Below are 20106 nucleotides of genomic sequence, written 5' to 3'. Positions count from 1 at the left end.
TAACTAGCATTTCTATCGCGCCCTTCACGACCTCAGATGTCCCAAAGCGTTTTACAGCCACTTTTGAAGTGTGGTCACTGTTGTAATGTGGAAACCTGGCGGCCAATTTACACACAGCAAGGTCCCACAAACAGCAATGTGATCATGACTAGATCATTAAAAAAAAAGTGATGTTGACTGAGGGATAAATATTGCCCAGGACACAGAGACCTCCCCCCTGCTCCTCTTCGAAATAGTGGCCGTGGAATCTTTTACGTCCACCCGAGAGAGCAGATGGGGCCTCGGTTTAACGTCTCATCCGAAAGACGGCACCTCCGGCAGTGCGGCGCGCCCTCAGCACTGCGCTGGGAGTGTCGGCCTAGATTTGTGTGCTCAAGTCTCTGGAGTGGGACTTTGACCTTCTGAGGAGAGACACAAGGCACAAGCCCGTCAACACCTTCCACGTCATTGTCCGCCGGTAGAGCCAGTCCGCATCGCCAGCGCAACGTGAATGCTGGCAGCGGCCGGGTCCCGCCAAGCGTGGACACTCGACCAGTCGGCCACGATGGTTGCTAAGGAACACGGCAGGCAACCGGCAGCTGGGATGATGGAATAGTAAAGGGAGGGAATGGTCTCGCTGGCAAAACGAAGGGAGGAGAGTGGAAGTGCGCAGTGGTGGGACCACGTCGCAGGCGATCTGGTGGATGCGGAGACCACCGGGATGGAAGAGGACGACGAAGGGGAATTCCTCGTTAGTTTGAGTAGGAGCGAGGGCACGTGGGAATTGGGGAGGCCGGGAGCGGGAGATAGAAAACGGAGAGAGACACACGCCAACTTTGCAGGAAGTGGGGATGGGAAGAAGCAAACTCCGGGTAGCGGTGGGACCCGTCTGCGGAAACCCAATGCCACAGATGGCGGGCGAGAGCACCGGGGAGGGTCAGAGATGGAAAGGTGAGTGGGAGCGTGGGCCCCGCGAAATGCTCCAGCTCAGGAGAAGGCCAGAGGAATCGGTACCTGTTTCATCCGATCGACGTCGCTGTCTTCCGAGCTCGCTTCATTGCCGCTGGGAGCCGACTTTACTCTGGGAAAACACAGGCGAAAATGAAAGATAATGGGCACGGCCGCAGCACGGAGCGAGAGCGGTTGGAACCTGCGCACGAGGCACACGGGACAGGAACAGCAGCAGCAGCAAAACCCACAGCTGGACAAAGTTACCATGGCAACCAGCTATCTTACCTGACCGGTCTCGGCCTTTCCCCAACCTGGGTTGGGGGTAAGGGGGAGGACATTTAGGGACTGAGATGAGGAGAAATTTCTTCACTCGGAGGGTGGCGAACCTGTAGAATTCTCTACCACAGAAAGCTGTGGAGGCCAAGTCACTGAATATATTTAAGAAGGAGATATAGATTTCTAGACACAAAAGGCATCAAGGGGTATGGGGAGAGAGCAGGAATATGGTATTGAGATAGAGGATCAGCCATGATCATATTGAATGGCGGAGCAGGCTCGAAGGGCCCAATGGCCGACTCCTGCTCCTATTTTTCTATGGGTTCAGACTTTGATTTTTTTTGCAAACACAACACGGAAAATGGGTGTGAAAGGTGAAAGAAGAACATGGAAGCAGGAGGGTAGAGGAAGGTGACCAGCACTGGGTTCCTATAAACAGACTGGAAGTGAGCTCGGACCGTTGGCAGAGTTCCCGTTGGGCACCGCAACACCCAAGTCGGCAGTCAATTAGCAACCTCAGTCAGAGGCCACAGGTTGTGGGGGTTGGCGAAATGCCACCACTGGCACAATAGGGCTGAGCTCAGAGTTGGGCCCGTGTAAAGGAGGCTTCACTCTGCACCCAACTATCCCGGTTCCTAACCCGGGCGCGCCTGATGCAGGGCGGCCTTTACTCTGCCTGGAACCCAATCGGTAGCTGGCTTAGGAGTGCAGAAAGGTGTTGCAGTGCTTGGTGATGCTGTATGTTGTCCAACACAGGAAGGTTAACCCATGAACCGCCCAACTTAATGGGTGCGAAACTGAGGAGGTAAAGTCCTTGCTGCCTTGCACATCCTCAAACGTACATGGCTGAACTCGTCACATGTCCCTTGGGAACTGGACCGACGTCAGAGTCCATGTACTGTGCCCCTGACTGGGGCCGGGGGGGGGGAAATAAATGGGTAGCAAGAAACTATACCAGTCTCATGCCATCCATACATAGTGCCAGCAAAGGCTTGTACGAAGGCTACACAACTGAAGAGTGAAAAAGGTCAAAAACATGGGGGGGGGGGGGGGAGAGAGAGGAGGGAGGGAGAGCACGAGAGCCAATGAAATATGTTTTTGAAGTGTAGTCACTGTTATAATGTCGGAAACGCGCAGCCAATTTGCGCACAGCAAGCTCCCACAAACAGCAATGCAATAATGACCAGATCATCTGTTTTACTTCCACCTGTCGGCAGACAGGGCCTCGATAGAACGTCTCATCCGAAAGACGACACCTCCGACAGTGCAGCACTCCCTCAGCACTACACTGGGAGTGTCAGCCTAGCTTTTGTGCTCAAGTCTCTGGGGTGGGGCTTGAACCCACGACCTTCCGAGTCAGAGGCGAGAGTGCGGCCCACTGAGCCAGGGCTGACATCTAAATGAAGACACCCTGTATTTAAATAGCCTCAGCGCTGTTGAAGAACGAACAGCCTAGTGCCCCAAAGCTAAAGCAGTTTGTGCAGAAGCCTTTTAGCAGCAAATGGCGCACAACCAAAGGTTAAAGTTCAGGGGGATTTTGGGGGGATGCGAGAGGCTGATTTCAGATTCAACCAATATCTATTCTCAGTAATCTGTTAATTGCAAAAAGTTGCACTGTGTGACTGCATCTGGACAAAGCATGGAGGCCTCAATTATTTAAAGTTGGTAAAATTTTACTCTGGTTGATTTGGGGCTGATTTGGGGGGGGGGGGGGGGAAAAGAGGGGGCTGAAAAATACCAGGGGTGTTGGGCGAGTGCAGGTGCAGCATGCATGGATCGGGGACTATCACATGAGGGAATTGCGAATCGGATCATGGGACATGCGCAAATCCAGGCTCCCCTTCCTTAGATATATTTCTTAAGGCTAAAGGGATCAAGGGATATGGAGAGAAGGTAGGGACAGGGTACTGAATTTGGATGATCAGCCATGATCTCATTGAATGGCGGAGCAGGCTCGAGGGGCCGAATGGCCTACTCCTGCTCCTATCTTCTATGTTACCAGTTCAGCCCGTGTCCTCAGCTCAGAATTCTGCTCTTCCGCTGCAGTCATTGTCTGACTCCCCCGCCCCCCCCCCCCCGCCCCGCCGACCCAGTTTACAGGGTACAGGAGGAGACACAGACATGCGGACGCCTTCTTATTAACCAGATCGAAGGAAACTGCCAGGTTCTCCCCCCTCCGCAGCCCCCCACCGTGGGACCTTGCTGGGGTAGGAACAGACCCTCAACTCTTGTGACCACTCTCATGTGCCAGCTGAAACAATGAGCGATAAAAGCAGGGCATCACAGTCATGTAACCCCCTCGAAGTCCCGACACGAACCGGGGGAGAGGAGGGAGGGGTCACTGGACTGTGATCAGGAGTATGATAGCGTAGTGGTTATGTTACCGGACCAGCAATCCAGAGGCCTGGACTAATAATCCGGAGAAGACGAAGTTCAAAATCCCACTAAGGCGGTTTGAGAATTTGAATTCGTTTAAGATAAAGAATCTGGAAATAAAAAGCTGATTATCGGTAAAAGTGACCGTCAAGCTGTCAGATTGTCGTTAAAAACCCAACTGGCTCACTAGTGTCTCTTGCAGGAGGAAACCTGTTCTCCTTACCCAGGTCTGGGCCTACACACAACGCCAGTCCCACACACCGACGTGGTTTAACTCCTAACCACCCTCTGAAGTGGCCCAGCAAACCAGTTATATCAACTAGGGATGGACTATAATTAAAAACAGAGAACGCTGGAAATACTCCAAGGGTCAGGCAGCATCCGTGCAGAGAGAAACAGTCAACGTTTCAGGTCGAAGACCCTTCGTCAGATCTGGAAAAAGTTGGAGATGGAACAATAGCAAAATACTGCGGATGCTGGAAATCCAAAATAACAACAGAAAATGCTGGAAAAACTCAGCAGGCCAGGCAACATCTGTGGAGAGAGAAATAGAGTCAATGTTTCAGGTCGAAACCCTTCGTCAGGACTGAGAGAAAACACAGGAAATGAAACAGATTAAAAGGCCAGTTTGGGGGCTGGGAAATGGGGATGAAAGAACAAGAGAGAAGTGAAGAGACATTAAGAGGTATTCAAAACCAGATGAGATGGTGATAGGACTAGTGGAGACAAAAGACTGCTCTAGATTAGGTGTGAAATGCACTGGCAGAATGGGAGACAGCTGCCATGTGGGAGAGAGAAAAAAAAAGGAAAGGGGGGCGGGGGGGGAGGGAAGGGAAAAACCAAAACAAAGGTGTGGATAAAAAATATAAGTAAAAATGTAATAGGGGCTGAGGTTATGATCTGAAATTGTTGAACTCAGAACAGGTTTTTTAAGCAAGTGTAGGGGCAGGGAGAGAGGGGAGGGGAGGAAAGAACAAAAAAGGGAAGGTCTGTGATAGGATGGAAGGCAGGAGAGATTAAATGACAAAAGGGAGGACGGTGCGAGGCAAAAGGAGATGGTAATGGGACAAGTTAAGAAACAAAAGATGGGTCTGGATGAAGTGTAAATGGCGATGGCAGAATGATCGACAGCTGCCATGTGAGAGAGCCCCTACACTTGCTTAAAAAACCTGTTCTGTTCCATCTCCAGCTTTTTCCAGTTCCGACGAAGGGTCATCGACCTGAAACGCTGACTCTGTTTCTCTCTCCGCAGACGCTGCCTGACCTGAGTATTTCCAGCGTTTTTCTGTTTTTATTTCAGATTTCCAGCATCCGCAGTATTTTGCTTTTGTATTAGGGATGGACTATAAATGCCAGCCTTGCCCACATCCTGAGAATGAATTAAAAAAAAGGAACTGTGGGTATTTAATCCCCTTCCTAGCTCAGGGGCATCGAGACCCATCGGGACGCCCCTATTGATATCATCTACCTCAGCACAGACCTCGAAACTGGGACCATCCTCGTCGATGCAGCTTAGCTCCATACTGGGCGGTGAATTTATCGGGAGAGACAGGAGCAGCTGGTTCCTCGTGATAAGACACTGCACACTTGTGCAACCGAAGGAACACGTGACGAACGAAAGATTTATTGTTAAAAAGATGTTAAAAAGTCCTCAAAAACGTTCAGAAGTGGGTGTAAGATTAAAGTATTGCTGACTCCTTCACCAAAAGAAACAGGAATGAATGGCCAGAAACTGAGTGGATGACCTAAATCAAAATGGATGACCAAATGGATGACCTAAATTAAAATGGATGACCAAATGGATGACCTAAATCAAAATGGATGACCAAATGGATGACCTAAATCAAAATGGATGACCAAATGGATGACCTAAATCAAAATGGATGACCAAATGGATGATTTGATCAAAATGGATGAACAAGATGCTTGATGGTTTGTCCCGTCCCCAAATCTTTAACCCTTGGTTGCAACGCCCCATTGATGTGCCATCACCCAACATCGCACAGCGGATTCCCGTCCTTTAACGTTGAATACCTAGGCTGCAACCCGCAGGAGGAGCTGCTTGGAGAGTCTGCCGTCTTCAGCATGGAGTTGCCTCTGCAGAGTGAGAGGAAGAGGTCAAACAAGAAAAAAAAAGTTTTTTTTTAAAAATGGAAAAACAAAGAGCTGTTACTTCAGCAAGATCGGCAGCATTGCGTGGGGTCCCCACTGCCGAATCCTTGCCGGTCAAACCATACACCTCAGTTGGGGGAAAAAGATGTAAAGATCTGTCGAAAGAATAACCAGTTAGATAACGAGAGAGCAAGGCACAAGTAAAGGCCAATCACCCGCCAGACCACCGACAATCCGCTCGGTCCCAGCCTCTACCCAGCCTGTTGGATTTCCTGGCTGAAGCTTCTCCAAGATTTGTCGCCGTCCATAAAAATGTAAATCAAGCAAAACGACAAAATATCTATTTACCCTCGCATCCTACATTCTTCATCCCTGACCCAAGGTCCCATCATGTCGCACACAGGGTTCCTTCAGATGCAGTGCAGAAGGAACTCTACTTTAAAAGCAAATATCTGTGCGGGCTGCATAATATTGCGGTGCGCAGAGTGTATTGAGAGACTCAGTCAGCCGACACAACTCGTGTGCAGATTCCCCCCCCACCCACCACCCCCGCTCCCAAATACCAGCCTCTTCAGTTTGCATCAACAGCCTTTGAAATGACACCACCGTCTAATTTAGCAGAGGAGTCAGAGTCATACAGCACAGAAAGAGGCCCTTCGGCCCATCGTGTCTGCGCCGGCCATCAAGCACTGTCTATTCTAATCCCATTTTCCAGCACTTGGTCCGTAGCCTTGTACGCTATGGCGTTTCAAGTGCTCATCTAAATGCTTCTTGAATGTTGTGAGGGTTCCTGCCTCTACCACCCTTTCAGGCAGTGAGTTCCAGATTCCAACCACTCACTGGGTGAAAAAGTTTTTCCTCAAATCCCCTCTAAACCTCCTGCCCCTTACCTTGAAACTATGCCCCCTGGTTATTGCCCCCTCTACTAAGGGGAAAAGTTCCTTTCTATCTACCCTATCTCTGCCCCTCATAATTTTGTATACCTCAATCAGGTCCCCCCTCAGCCTTCTCTGCTCTAAGGAAAACAACCCCAGCCTGTCCAGTCCCTCTTCATAGCTGAGGCGCTCCAGCCCAGGTAACATCCTGGTGAATCTCCTCTGCACCCTCTCCAATGCAATCACATCCTTCCTATAGTGTGGCGACCAGAACTGCACACAGTATTCCAGCTGTGACCTAACTAGCGTTTTGTACAGCTCCATCACAACCTCCCTGCTCTTATATTCTATGCCTCGGCTAATGAAGGCAAGTATCCCATATGCCTTTTTAACCACCTTATCGACCTGTCCTAGGATAGGCGTGCCTTTTCGATCTTGCCAAACCCCCCGCATTAGCGCTCAGTCCGATTGTAGAGCTCCAGTCTGCGATGCTCAGCACAGAGCAGGCCTTCTGGGTCTTGGCGAGAGATCGAGCGAGACGCTTTTACCAACTCAGCTAATGGGAGGGGGGCAATATCCCTTCGTACAGGATGGTGACCGTTAATGTGCCAGATTTCCTTGCAGCAAATTTTTCCAGTTTAAACTTTTCCCACCCAATAAGGATGGGGGGGGGGGGGGGGGGGGGGGCGCCATTTTTGGTCGAATGCGGTTACCTCGCAATCACCCGAGGTGACCTTTCACCTCAACATTCCAACGAGTAAGAGCAAGACGCTCACCTGGAGACTGTCGAACTGTGCTTCTCCCAAGGTCTCTTGACAGAATCTAAAAAAAAAAATGGGACAGAGAAAACCCTCTCACTTAAAGCTGCAAAACTAAAGTCAACGTGCAGTTTTCACTAAGCCGGGGCAACATTATATTTTAAAAAATAAAACTAGGTTTTCTCGGCCATTGGCCTCACCGTATGCAGCACATTTACCTTGAAGTTGCCTCCAGCCGCACAAACATACAAAAATAGGAGGAGTCGGCCATTGGGCCCTTCGAGCCTGCTCCGCCATTCAATATGATCATGCCTGATTGTCTATCTCAGTACCATATTCCTGCTCTCTCCCCATACCCCTTGATGCCTTTTGTGTCTAGAAATCTATCTCCTTCTTAAATATATTCAGTGACTTGGCCTCCACAGCCTTCTGTGGTAGAGAATTCCACAGGTTCACCACCCTCTGAGTGAAGAAATTTCTCCTCATCTCAGTCCTAAATGTCCTACCCCATATCCTGAGTCTGTGACCCCTCGTTCTAGACCCCCCAGCCAGGGGAAACATCCTCCCTGCATCCAGTCTGTTTAGCCCCGTCAGAATTTTATACGTTTCATGAGATCCCCTCTCATTCTTCTAAACTCCTAGTGAATACAGGCCTAGTCGACCCAATCTCTCCTCATACGACAGTCCTGCCATCCCAGGAATCAGTCTGGTGAACCTTCGCTGCACTCCCTCTATGGCAAGTATATCCTTTCTTAGGTAAGGAGACCAAAACTGCACACAGTACTCCAGGTGTGGTCTCACCAAGGCCCTGTATAACTGTAGTAAGACATCCTTGCTCCTGTACTCAAATCCTCTTGCAATGAAGGCCAACATATCATTTGCCTTCCTAACTGCTTGCTGCACCTGCATGTTTGCTTTCAGTGACTGGTGTACAAGGACACCCAGGTCCCTTTGTACATCAACATTTCCCAATCTATCACCATTTAAATAATACTCTGCCTTTCTGTTTTTCCCTACCGAAGTGGATAACTTCACATTTATCCACGTTATACTGCATCTGCCAGAACACTCACGTCAGGAATCGATGATACAAAGACTGGACGCAGCTCAATATGAGAGCGCAGCTTTCAACACAGAACCGAGCACTTTCCAATGGATTCAGCTCGGGAGAAACAGACCCCACAGCACTAAAGTGTGCAACAACCCAAAAAATAAATTTTAAAAATTGGGAATGCGAATTGCTTTACGGTCTTCCGGTTTTACTCTACCCGCCCCACCCCCTCTTGTAAGTAGGGAATGCCGATCCTCTGGGACTTGCCCGGGAGAGCCTTCGGGACTTAATGATTAATCTCCTGGACAATTCAGCCAGCCACGTCCCGGGAGAAAAATCATAAGAGTGGGGCATTAAACAAATGACACCTTTTTATTTCCCATTTTCTTTCGATTATTTTTTAAATTAAATTTAGGTTATAAAAATATTGGAGGAGAAGAAAAGGGCTATTTGACCGAGGGGGGCAGTTGGGACGCGGGAGGTCACGTGACCAAACCTCCAGGAATGGGTCCGGAGCTGGTAACCCTCCTTGCAGGCGTCTCCACGGTGCGTGGCAGGTTGGGGGGTGTCCGTCAGAGAAGGGATATGGGGATCGGGCGGAAAAGCGGAGTTGAGGTCGATGATCAGCCATGATCATATTGAATGGCGGAGCAGGCTCGAGGGGCCAAATGGCCGACTCCTGCTCCTAATTCTTACTTTAAGTATCCACCACAACCACTCCATGTGTAAAATCTCTCGTTAAGCTCTAAAAATCACAAGTGTGCACAACTACATAGAAACATAGAAGATAGGAGCAGGAGTCGGCCATTCGGCCCCTTGAGCCTGCTCCGCCATTCAATGAGATTATGGCTGATCATCCAAATTCAGTACCCTGTCCCTGCTTTCTCCCCATATCCCTTTAGCCTCAAGAAATGTATCCAACTCCTTCTTGAATATATTTAATAAGTTGTGAATATATTTAATAAGCAGTTAATAACTACAGGGACATCGATCCATCACCGGATTATATAAGCCTCGTTGGTCTATGAAACCGGTCCTCATAATTTAACCCGTAGCGCCCTGGTATCATTCTGGCGAGGTTACATTTCCCAGCCTGTGGAATCTGAGTCTCCACTGTTCCCCAGACCATCACTTGGTGGCGTGCGAGGGGGCAGGTAAGCGGTGATGATGTCTTTCCCCTCCAGCTACCCCCGTCAAATCCTTTAATCACAAAAACATAAGAAATAGGAGCTGGAGTAGGCCATTCGGCCCCTCGTGGCTGATCTTCTATTCCACTTTCCCACACTATCCCCTTAGTGTCCAAAAAATCTATCGGTCTCAGTCTTGAATATACTCTTAAACGTCTTCAAGCATCCAGAGCCCTCTGGGGCAGAGAACTCCAAAGATTCACAACCCTCCGAGTGAAGATTCTCCTCATCTCAGTCCTAAATGGCCGACTCCTTATTCTGAGGCTGTAAAATCATAGAATGGTTAAAGCGCAGGAGGCCGCCATTCGGCCCATCGAGCCCGCAAGAGCACCTCAGCAAGTCCCATTTCCCCCCCTCCAGCCCTTTCCCCGTAGCCCTGCAAATTTTTTTCCTTCAGGTACTTTATCCAGTTCCCTTTTGAAAGCCACGATTGAGTCTGCCTCCATCAACCCTCTCAGGTCGCGCGTTCCAGATCCTAACCACTCGCTGCGTAAAAAAGTTTTCCCTCATGTCGCCTTTGGATCTTCTGCCACGACCCCTGGTTCAAGACTCTCCAGCCAGGGGAAACAGCCTCTCGGCATCGACCCTGTCAAGCCCTGCAAGACACCTCAATCATCTTAAACACCTCAGTTAGAGGACCCCGTAGTCTTCTATACTCAAATGAATACAGCACAGAAACAGGCCATTCGGCCCAACATGTCCATGCTCCACGTGAGCCTCCTCCCACCCCGCTTCATCTAACCCTATCGCCATATCCTTCTATTCCTTTGTTATGGACTTATTTAGCTTCCCCTTAAATACATGTATGCTGGAAATGGGCCTATACTCTCTGGAGTTTAGAAGAATGAGAGGTGATCTCATTGAAACATACAAGATTCTGAAGGGGATTGACAGGGTAGATGCCGAGAGGTTGTTTCCCCCTGGCTGGAGTGTCAAGAACTAGGGGGCGGAGTGTCGAGAACTAGGGGGCACAGTCTCAGGATAAGGTGTCGGTCATTTAAGACTGAGATGAGGAGGAATTTCAGCACAGTGGCATAGTGGTTAGCACTGTTGCCTCACAGCGCCAGGGACCCGGGTTCAAATCCGGCCTCGGGCGACTGTCTGTGTGGAGTTTGCACATTCTCCCCGTGTTTGCGTGGGTTTCCTCCGGGTGCTCCGGTTTCCTCCCACAGTCCAAAGATGTGCGGGTTAGGTTGATTGGCCATGATAAAAAAATTGGCCCTTAGTGTTAGGGGGGATTAAATACGTGGGGTTACGGGGATAGGGCTTGTGTGGGATGGCTGTCGCTGTAGGGACCGGGTGCTAGGGTTTGGATGATCAGCCATGATCTCGTTGAATGGCGGAGCAGGCTCGAAGGGCCGAATGGCCTACTCCTGCTCCTATCTTCTATGTTTCTATGTTTCTTCACTCAGAGGGTTGTGAATCTTTGGAATTCTCTCCCCCAGAGGGCTGTGGAGGCTCAGTCGTTGAGTATATTCAAGACAGAGATCGATAGATTTTTGGACTTGAGGGGAATCAAGGGATATGGGGATCGGGCGGGAAAGTGGAGTTGAGGTCGATGATCAGCCATGATCTTATCAAATGGCGGAGCAGGCTCGAGGGGCCGTATGGCCGACTCCTGCTCCTATTTCTTACGTTATGTATCCACCACAACCACTCCATGTGTAAAATCTCTTGTTAAGCTCTAAAAATCACAAGTGTGCACAACTACAGGGACATCGATCCATCACCGGATTATATAAGCCTCGTTGGTCTATGAAACCGGTCCTCATAATTTAACCCTTAGCGCCCTGGTATCATTCTGGCGAGGTTACATTTCCCAACTGAGCCACGACAGTGACAGAGAAGAGGAAAGGGAAGTTTAAGGAGCAACAATTTGGTCTCCATGTGGATTGAGCCGTACCGGTGCTGTGAACACTTGGCGCTTTGGTCCCTGAGTTGGTGTCTTCCTGTAGAAAAATAAAAAACAACTGGGTTAAGGATCAGAGCCATCGACCGCACAGCCCCCTACAGTACCAGTGGGCTTAGTCCTCCAGTTTACATACACCTCCCCCTCAAAACACAATTGGACGTTCGTGCGACTCCTCATTGATTTGGTCTCGCTACACCTTTCTCAAGTGGGCCCCACAGAGCGGTTATGATTGGTGCACTTCAAGCAGCCACCAGGTGGTGAGCGCGAGTCACACGAGGGCAACCTTCCCTCCCTCCCCTTAGTAGAGTGTCGTGTTGGCACTCATCAGCTTCACCAAATGACAGAAGAGATACTGGATGTGGCGTACCGAGGAACAAGACAACATCCCATCGCTCCAAGGCATAGAGGGTGGTATATCAGCCCAACGAGCGCACAGCGGCCCACCCAACCCCACCCCCGCACGCCCACCCCACCCAATCACACACCCATCCCCGCTCCACCCCCCCACGCCCACCCCACCCAGCCCCACCCCACCACCGCCCAGCACCAACCCCCAACCCACCTCACCCCCTAATCAACAAACCAACCCCCAACCGCCCACCCCACCACCACCCACACCCAGCTCCACCCCCACCCCGCTGTGTCTGACTGACCGCTCGACCGGAATCAGGTGAGCGCCGGTACGAGGTGAAGCCGGCGAGCGACTGGGCAGAGCCGCTATTGGCTGGACTCAACGCCGTGACTTACATTTGGTTCTTCCTCTTTCTTTGGAGGCGGCTTATCAGTCACTTTCCGTCTGAATTAAAAAAGAAACAAGGGCTCCGTGAGTACAGGTTACTGAAGCCGGGCTCCGTGGAGCACCCCCACTCCCCCACCCACGGCCACGTATAGTCAGCAGGCAACGGGGTCTCGGAGGGGCGAACAATTACCATGAAGCACATTCCGCAGCTGAATGTCTCAGAGGAAGAACCCCCCTCGCGTGTCCGAATCATAGAGCCAAACCAGGAGGCAGTCAGTTGGCCCTTTGCTCTTTGAAGGAGCTGTCCCCACTTAGTTCCCCTCTCCCCTCCGCCCACCACAGCCCTGAAAACATTGCCTTTTAAATATTTATCCAATTCCCTTTTGCAAGCTAGGACTGAATCTGCTTCCACCACACTTTCAGGCAGCGCATTCCAGATCATAACTCGCTGTGTAAAAAACAATTCTCCTCATCTCTCCACTGGTACTTCTGCGAATTATCTTCAATCTGTGTCATCTGGTTACTGACCCTCCTGCCAATGGAAACAGTTTCTCCCGATCTACTTTGTCAAAACCCCCCTCAGCGACGCTCTACAATTCCAATCTACTAACTCAACAAGCAGGAATTCCTGGGTAGAAAACCACACCAACATAAAAAGGGCACGTGGACACAAGCCTGGAGTGGACAGACATCTCCAACCTGCATTGCAAACTATATAGTTCAGTCCGTAAGGGTGACCCCGAGCTTCCGGGTCGCCTGTCATTTTAATTCACCGCCCCATTCCCACTCAGACCTCGCCGTACTCGGGCTCTTGCATTGTTCCACGGAAGCTCAGCATAAGCTCGAGGAACAGCACCTCATCTTTCGATTAGGCACTTTACAGCCTTCCGGACTCAACAGAGTTCAACAATTTCAGATCATAACCTCGGCCCCTATTATATTTTTATATATTTTTTATCCACACCTTTGGTTTGTGCCTTTTCCTCTCTCCCACATGGCAGCTGTCTCTCACTCTGCCAGCGCATTTCACACTTCATCTAGAGCCGCCTTTTGTCTCTTTACCTGTCCTATTACCATCTCGTCTCGCCTTGAATACCTCTTAATGTCTCTTCACCTCACAGACCTTCCCTTTTGTTCTTTCATCCCCTCCCCCATTTCCCAGCCCCCAACTTGCTTTTTAATCTGTTTCATTTCCTGTGTTTCTCAGTCCTGACGAAGGGTTTCGACCCGAAACGTTGACTCTGTTTCTCTCTCCACGGATGTTGCCCTGGCCTGCTGAGTTTTTCCAGCGTTTTCTGTTATATACAGTTCTGCCGTTTTCAGAAGAGACATTCGTGGCTTGCCAGCTGTAAATTCCTGACAGAAATGCCAGCCCTGCGCCACACGCGTCCCCCCCCCCCCCCCCCGGAACTGTCCCAAGGCAGAGTAGCTCACCTTCTTGCCAACATGGCGCTCATTTCCTCCATAAGACCTCCGCCTCCGCTGCCACCCCCGCCGCCACCACCACCCCCGCCAGTCTTGGGGCTCGAGCTTCCACTCGACCCAGCATTCTCCTCGGCCTGGGAGGAAAGAGGCAGTCGTGAGGTTGGAATCCATTTACAGGGGACTGGGAAAAGTAATTGCAAAAGAAAAAAAAAAGAGACTTTGCACTTATACAGCACCTTTCACAACCTCAAGGACGTCCCAAAGCGCTAAATAGCCAATGAAGTGCTTTTGAAGTGTAGTCACTGTTGTAATGTGGGAAACACGGCAGCTAATTTGTACACAGCAAGATCCCAGAAACAGCAATGTGATAATGACCAGATAATGCTTTTTAGTGATGTTGGTTGAGGGATAAATATTGGCCCCCAGCACACCGGGGCAGAACTCCCCCTGCTCTTCTTCGAAATAGTGGTCGTGGGATCTTTTACGTCCACCCGAGAGGGCAGACGGGGCCTCGGTTTAACGTCTCGCCTGAAAGATCGCTCAACCAACACCTAAAAAAAAAGAGATTCAGAGTTAACGCTTCAGGTCGATGGCCTGTCGTCAGAACTGGAACTTTTCCCAGTTCTGACGGAAGGTCATCGAGCTGAAACGTCGACACTGAACCTCTCGGAGCAGACACCGCCTGACCTGCTGAGCATTTCCAGCATTTTCTGTTTTCATTTCAGATTTCCGGCATCCGCAGTGTTTTGCTTTTGATCTAAGAGATTATCTGGTCATCTATTTAACTTCAGTTAGTGCACAAATTGGCTGTCGTGTTTCCTACATTACAACAGTGACTACACTTCAAAAAGTACTTCAGTGACTGTAAAGCGCTTTAGGACATCCTGAGGTCGTGAAAGACGCTATAGAAATGAAAGTCTTTCTTTCTTTATTCGACCAGACCAGACCCTCCGCCCACTGTAACCAGGACCGCCCGCCCCTCGGCCCGTTATAAAGACCGCCCGTTATAAAGACCGCCCGCCCCGCCGCCCGTTATAAAGACCGCCCCCTGCCCATTATAAAGACCGCTCGCCCCCCCGCCCGTTATAAAGACCGCTCAACCCCCGCCCATTATAAAGACCGCCCACCCCCCCGGCCCATTATAAAGACCGCCCACCCCTCGGCCCGTTATAAAGACCACCCGCCCCTCGGCCCGTTATAAAGACCGCCCACCCCTCGGCCCGTTATAAACACCGCTCGCCCCCTCGGTCCATTATAAAGACCACCCACCTTTGCCGCTTTCTTCAGCTTGGCAGCCTGCAGTGCTGCCGCGAGTCCCCCTCCGGCGTCGCTGCCCGACGAGCTGGGAGGGGGCAGGGGCGGTGGTGGAGGAGGAGGAGGAGGAGCTCCACCCCCTGAAGGGGGAGGTGGGATTCCGGGAGCTGGGGGTGGTCCGGGCGGTGGCGGGGGTCCTGGTGGAGGTGGGGGTCCTGGGGCACCCCCTGCTGGGAGTGGAGGGGCGGCTGGAGGCACAGTCGCTGAGAAGAAGACGGGTAAGAACGAGAGAAAAATCAGAGTCAGCTTACAACCTACAGGAGGTGGCCATTCGGCCCATGGTGCCAGTGCTGGCTCTTTTTTAATACATAGTAGTTACAGCACAGAAACAGGCTATCCAGCCCAACTGGTCACTGCCAGTGTTTATCGTCTCCATATCCGTCTCCGATCTAGATTCTCCTTAAATGCATCTATGAGAATTGCCTCAACTACTCCCTGTGGTAGCAAGTTCCACATTCTCACCACTCTCTGGGTAGAGACGTTTTATTCTCTCAGCAGGTGGGCGTCGCTGGCAAGGCCGGCATTTATTGCCCATCTCTTGTTGCCCCTTGAGAAGGTGGTGGTGGGCCACCTTCTTGAACCGCTGCAGTCCATGCGGTGAAGGTGCTTCCACAGTGCTGTTAGGGAGAGAGTTCCAGGAATTTGACCCAGCGACAATGAAGGAACAGCGAGATGTGTCCGAGTCACAATAGTGCATGACTTGGAGGGCAACTTGGGGGTGGTGGCGTTCCCATACGCCTGCTGCCCTTGTCGTCCTGGTCTTTCTAGGTGGAAGAGGTCGCGGGTTTGGGAGATGCTGCCAAAGAAGCCTTGGCGAGTTGCTGCAGTGTATCTTGTAGATGGTACACACTGCAGCCACTTAGTTCCACTCCCCCACTTGTTCCCTTTTGAAGTATATATTCAATTCTCTTTTGAAAGTTCCATGTTTAAACACAGGATGGCTTGCAAGACAATGAGGTTTGCATTGTGCCCCTAGCATTAAAAGAAAAGTCCCCAGACCTTTGACAATGGAGATAGATAGGGGGAACAGACACGGGGCGACAGAGGGTGACTGAAAGCTTGGTTAGAAAGACTGGATTTTGAGAAGGTTTTTGAAGCCAGAGAGAGGTGGAAAGATGGAGGGGTTGATACAGAGGGAGCTTTGAAGAGACAGACGGCGTTAGCGAGGTTTTGGCCTTGTTCAGTAAGAAGCTAGCAGATGTCTGGCAGCTTGGAATATCGAGGAATTAAATCCGCTCTCACCGACTTATATGAGTTACATAACTCTCCTCAAGACAGGGCTGTCACAGATCCAGGAGGACAATCAACTGGTCAACAAAATCAAGTGCCTTATCAGGTTGAATCAGAGTTGTAGAAATTTACAGCACGGGAGGAGGCCATTCGGCCCATCTTGTCCTCGCCGGCCAACAAAGAGCTACCCAGCCTAATCCCACTTTCCAGCTCTTGGTCTGTAGCCCTGTAAGTTACGGCACTTCAAGTGCATATCCAAGTACATTTTAATAAGGGTTTCTGCCTCTACCACCCTTTCAGGCAGTCAGTTCCAGACCCCCACCACCCTCTGGGTGAATAAAGTTCTCAACTCCCCTCTAATCCTTCGACCAATTACTTTAAATCTGTGCCCCCTGGTTATTGAACTCTCTGTCAAAGGGAAATAGGTCCTTCCCATCCACTCTATCTAGGCCCCTCAATTTTATACACCTCAATCAAGTCTCCCCTCAGCCTCCTCTGTTCCAAAGAAAACAACCCCAGCCGATCCAATCTTTCCTCATTGCTAAAATTCCCCAGGAGGTTATGGGTTCAAAGCCCACTGCTTCGCGACTTCAGTTCATATTTTAGATCGACACATCCGCGATCCCAGTTTAAGACGGCACTTTTTGTCCCCACGAGCCCCTTCAGTTCAAGCTGGCTCTCTTGTCCCCCCTCAACCACACAGACCCCACTCCGCCCAAGAATCACTGCACCGCGGTCTCGCCAAAAAGAAAAGCCAACACATGGAATGAAACCACCAGTCAAGGCAGCACTGTTGGACGTCTCCGTCGTACCTGCACTGCGCCTTTCCAATTGTTCCCGCTCCTGCTGTTCCTGCCTTTGCTGTTCCTGCCTTTGCTGTTCCTGCCTTTGCTGCTCCAATCTTTGCTGCTCCAATCTTTGCTGCTCCAGCCTTTGCTGCTCCAGCCTTTGCTGCTCCTGTTTCTGTTGATCCAGCCTTTGCTGCTGTTCCAACTGCTGCCTGTAGGTCAGACACACACACACACAAGAACATGAGAACCAGGAGCAGGAGGAGGCCACTCGGCCCCGCGAGCCTGCTCCGCCATTCAATAAGATCACGGCTGATCCAATCTTGGCCTCAACACCACTTTCCCGCTCTCTCCCCATAGCCCGCGACTCCCTTGTAGTTCAAATATCTGTCAATCTCCGCCTTGAATATATTCAATGACTCCGCCTCCGCAGCTCTCTGGGGTAGAGAATTCCAAAGATTCACGACCCTCTGAGAAGAAAAAATTCCTCCTCATCTCCGATGTCAAGAACTGCGATGGGCTGGTTTTTTTCTCCTCCCCCCCCCCCCCCCCCCCCAGCATTGATGAGGGACATTGGAGGTCGGTCTACCCAAGAGTCAAACACGCCTCCATCCCATTAACCCCCTTTTAGGCATCCATGTTGCCCCCAACTTTACGCCGCGCAAGGTCGCCCGATTGACAGCGAGTGGGACATCTGATCCAACATACTGCACCTTATTAGTGCGTGGCGGTGTATAGAGGGGCGAGCAGAGGGTGTCCCTGTGCACGGGGCGGTGTCACAAAACAGGTAGATTAATGCAGACAGATAGAGGGATGCTGTACCTGCTCTGACACAGCAAGGTGCAAAATACGGGTTACAATCTTTATCTCAAAGTGGAAATGGAAAAGGGAAATTTGCTCCATTGGGAGGAAAGAATCGGACAGCCCCAGTGTCACACTCCACCCCCCAAGTGACAGCCCCAGTGTCACACTCCACCCCCCCCCAGTGACAGCCCCAGTGTCACACTCCACCCCCCCCAGTGACAGCCCCAGTGTCACACTCCACTCCCCCCCCCCCCCACAGTGACAGCCCCAGTGTCACACTCCACTCCCCCCCCAGTGGCAGCCCGTGTCACACTCCACTCCCCCCCCCCCCCACAGTGACAGCCCCAGTGTCACACTCCACCCCCCCCCCACAGTGACAGCCCCAGTGTCACACTCCACTCCCCCCCCCCGTGACAGCCCCAGTGTCACACTCCACTACCCCCCCCACAGTCACACTCCACTGCCCCCCCCCACAGTGACAGCCCCAGTGTCACACTCCATTCCCCCCCCCCGTGACAGCCCCAGTGTCACACTCCACTACCCCCCCCACAGTCACACTCCACTGCCCCCCCCAGTGACAGCCCCAGTGTCACACTCCCCCTCCCAGTGACAGCCCCAGTGTCACACTCCCCCTCCCACAGTGACAGCCCCAGTGTCACACTCCCCCTCAGTGACAGCCCGTGTCACACTCCCCCCTCAGTGACAGCCCCAGTGTCACACTCCCCCCTCAGTGACAGCCCCAGTGTCACACTCCCCCCTCCCCCAGTGTCACACTCTCCCCCCCTCCCCCCAGTGACAGCCCGTGTCACACTCCCCCACCCCCCCAGTGACAGTCCCAGTGTCAACCCCCCCAGTGACAGCCCCAGTGTCACACTACACCCCCCACCCAGTGACAGCCCGTGTCACACTCCCCCCTCCCCCAGTGACAGCCCGTGTCACACTCCCCCCTCCCCCAGTGACAGCCCGTGTCACACTCCCCCCTCCCCCAGTGACAGCCCGTGTCACACTCCCCCCTCCCCCAGTGACAGCCCCAGTGTCACACTCTCCCCCCCGTGACAGCCCGTGTCACACTCCCCCACCCCCCCAGTGACAGTCCCAGTGTCACACTCCCCCCTCAGTGACAGCCCCAGTGTCACACTCCCCCCTCCCCCAGTGTCACACCCTCCCCCCAGTGGCAGCCCCAGTGTCACACTCCCCCACCCCCCCAGTGACAGCCCCAGTGTCACACTCCCCCCTCCCCCAGTGACAGCCCCAGTGTCACACTCCCCCCTCCCCCAGTGACAGCCCCAGTGTCACACTCCCCCCTCCCCCAGTGACAGCCCCAGTGTCACACTCTGCCGTCCCCTCCAACAACACACTCCGCTGTTCCCCCTCCCCCTGCGACACTCCCACCTCCAGTAACGGCCGCAACATGGAAAACCAACCAGCAGGCCTGTCGCCTGCCATCCCAGTCAGAATGGTGCGCTGTGTAGTAAAGGGGCAACAGAGGAGTGGGGACGGGAACAGGATGGGGGGGGGGGAAAGCGAGGAGAGTACAGCAACATAACTCAATACTCACAGGACGTTCCGAGGGCTCTCCTTCACTTCTGGGAAAGTAATCTCCGATATGACAAACCCACACATGATTTGTTTTTGAGTGGGCTAACGCTCCTGGACAGACAGCAATAGTTCTGTCCGCTGTGCTGTGAAGAATTGTAACAGGCTTTGCTTTTAAAGCACCAAAAACTCAGGAGGAGGAGGAGGAGGATCTGGCTCTGCAGCTGGGGTTGCAGACCAGGGGTGGGGTGGGGGATAATAGGATTTCACACTAAGCAGCCACTCAGCACAGCCTGGGCGCTCACAGTGGTTTATAGCGGAGGATTTGTAGTACTGTGCGAGGTTGGTCAGTCTCTTAGGCTTTGCTCGTGCAAGCCAGCAATCCAATACCGCAGCGGCAGGATTAATGCCAGAATTAAGGTGCAGGTTTCTGACAGCGCGCGAGGAAAAGCTCGACGTCACCACGCCCCCCCCCTCAGCGGGATAATCCTTTCGTGGGTAATGGCATCGCGGGGTTTGCTAAAAGCTGATGATGAACGAGGCTGATGTGCGTTGGGCCCGTTACAGAAGTGGACTCACCTCCTCTGCTGCTCCAGCTCTTCCGCTGTCGGCCCATTGTTCACCACTCGCGGGGCACCGGCTCCTGTGTTGAGGGGAAAGAAGCCGAAGGGTTAATGGTTCCACTTCCAAATTCACGAGGGCGATTAACAATTTGCATTTATTTATTATTATACAGGAAACGCTCGATTTACCGGCACTTAAATAACCGGAAATCTCTGTTAACCGGCAAAAT

At 51.8% G+C, this 20106-nt stretch overlaps 1 protein-coding gene across 4 annotated transcripts in view; it reads right to left on the bottom strand.

The window, feature by feature from the left end:
- The window catches only part of vaspb (vasodilator stimulated phosphoprotein b), a 99583-nt gene that overhangs the window by 7638 nt on the left and 71839 nt on the right, over positions 1 to 20106 (bottom strand). For 3 of the 4 annotated variants that reach the window (XM_085973349.1, XM_085973351.1, XM_085973350.1), the window contains exons 4-12: positions 19893 to 19956; positions 16998 to 17185; positions 14911 to 15158; positions 13651 to 13775; positions 12225 to 12273; positions 11469 to 11514; positions 7346 to 7391; positions 5617 to 5679; positions 994 to 1060 (exon numbers count right to left, since the gene is read on the bottom strand). In XM_085973349.1, the coding sequence (XP_085829475.1) occupies positions 994 to 1060; positions 5617 to 5679; positions 7346 to 7391; positions 11469 to 11514; positions 12225 to 12273; positions 13651 to 13775; positions 14911 to 15158; positions 16998 to 17185; positions 19893 to 19956 (896 nt within the window). The remainder of the gene's footprint in view (positions 1 to 993; positions 1061 to 5616; positions 5680 to 7345; positions 7392 to 11468; positions 11515 to 12224; positions 12274 to 13650; positions 13776 to 14910; positions 15159 to 16997; positions 17186 to 19892; positions 19957 to 20106) is intronic. The other variant, XM_085973352.1, reaches the window with a different exon arrangement.

Source organism: Somniosus microcephalus, chromosome 34 (genome assembly GCF_052327205.1).
Source record: "Somniosus microcephalus isolate GS21.2 chromosome 34, FLI_Smic_1.0, whole genome shotgun sequence".
Taxonomy (NCBI): Eukaryota; Metazoa; Chordata; class Chondrichthyes; order Squaliformes; family Somniosidae; genus Somniosus; species Somniosus microcephalus.
This window is presented reverse-complemented; position numbering and strand designations above follow the sequence as displayed.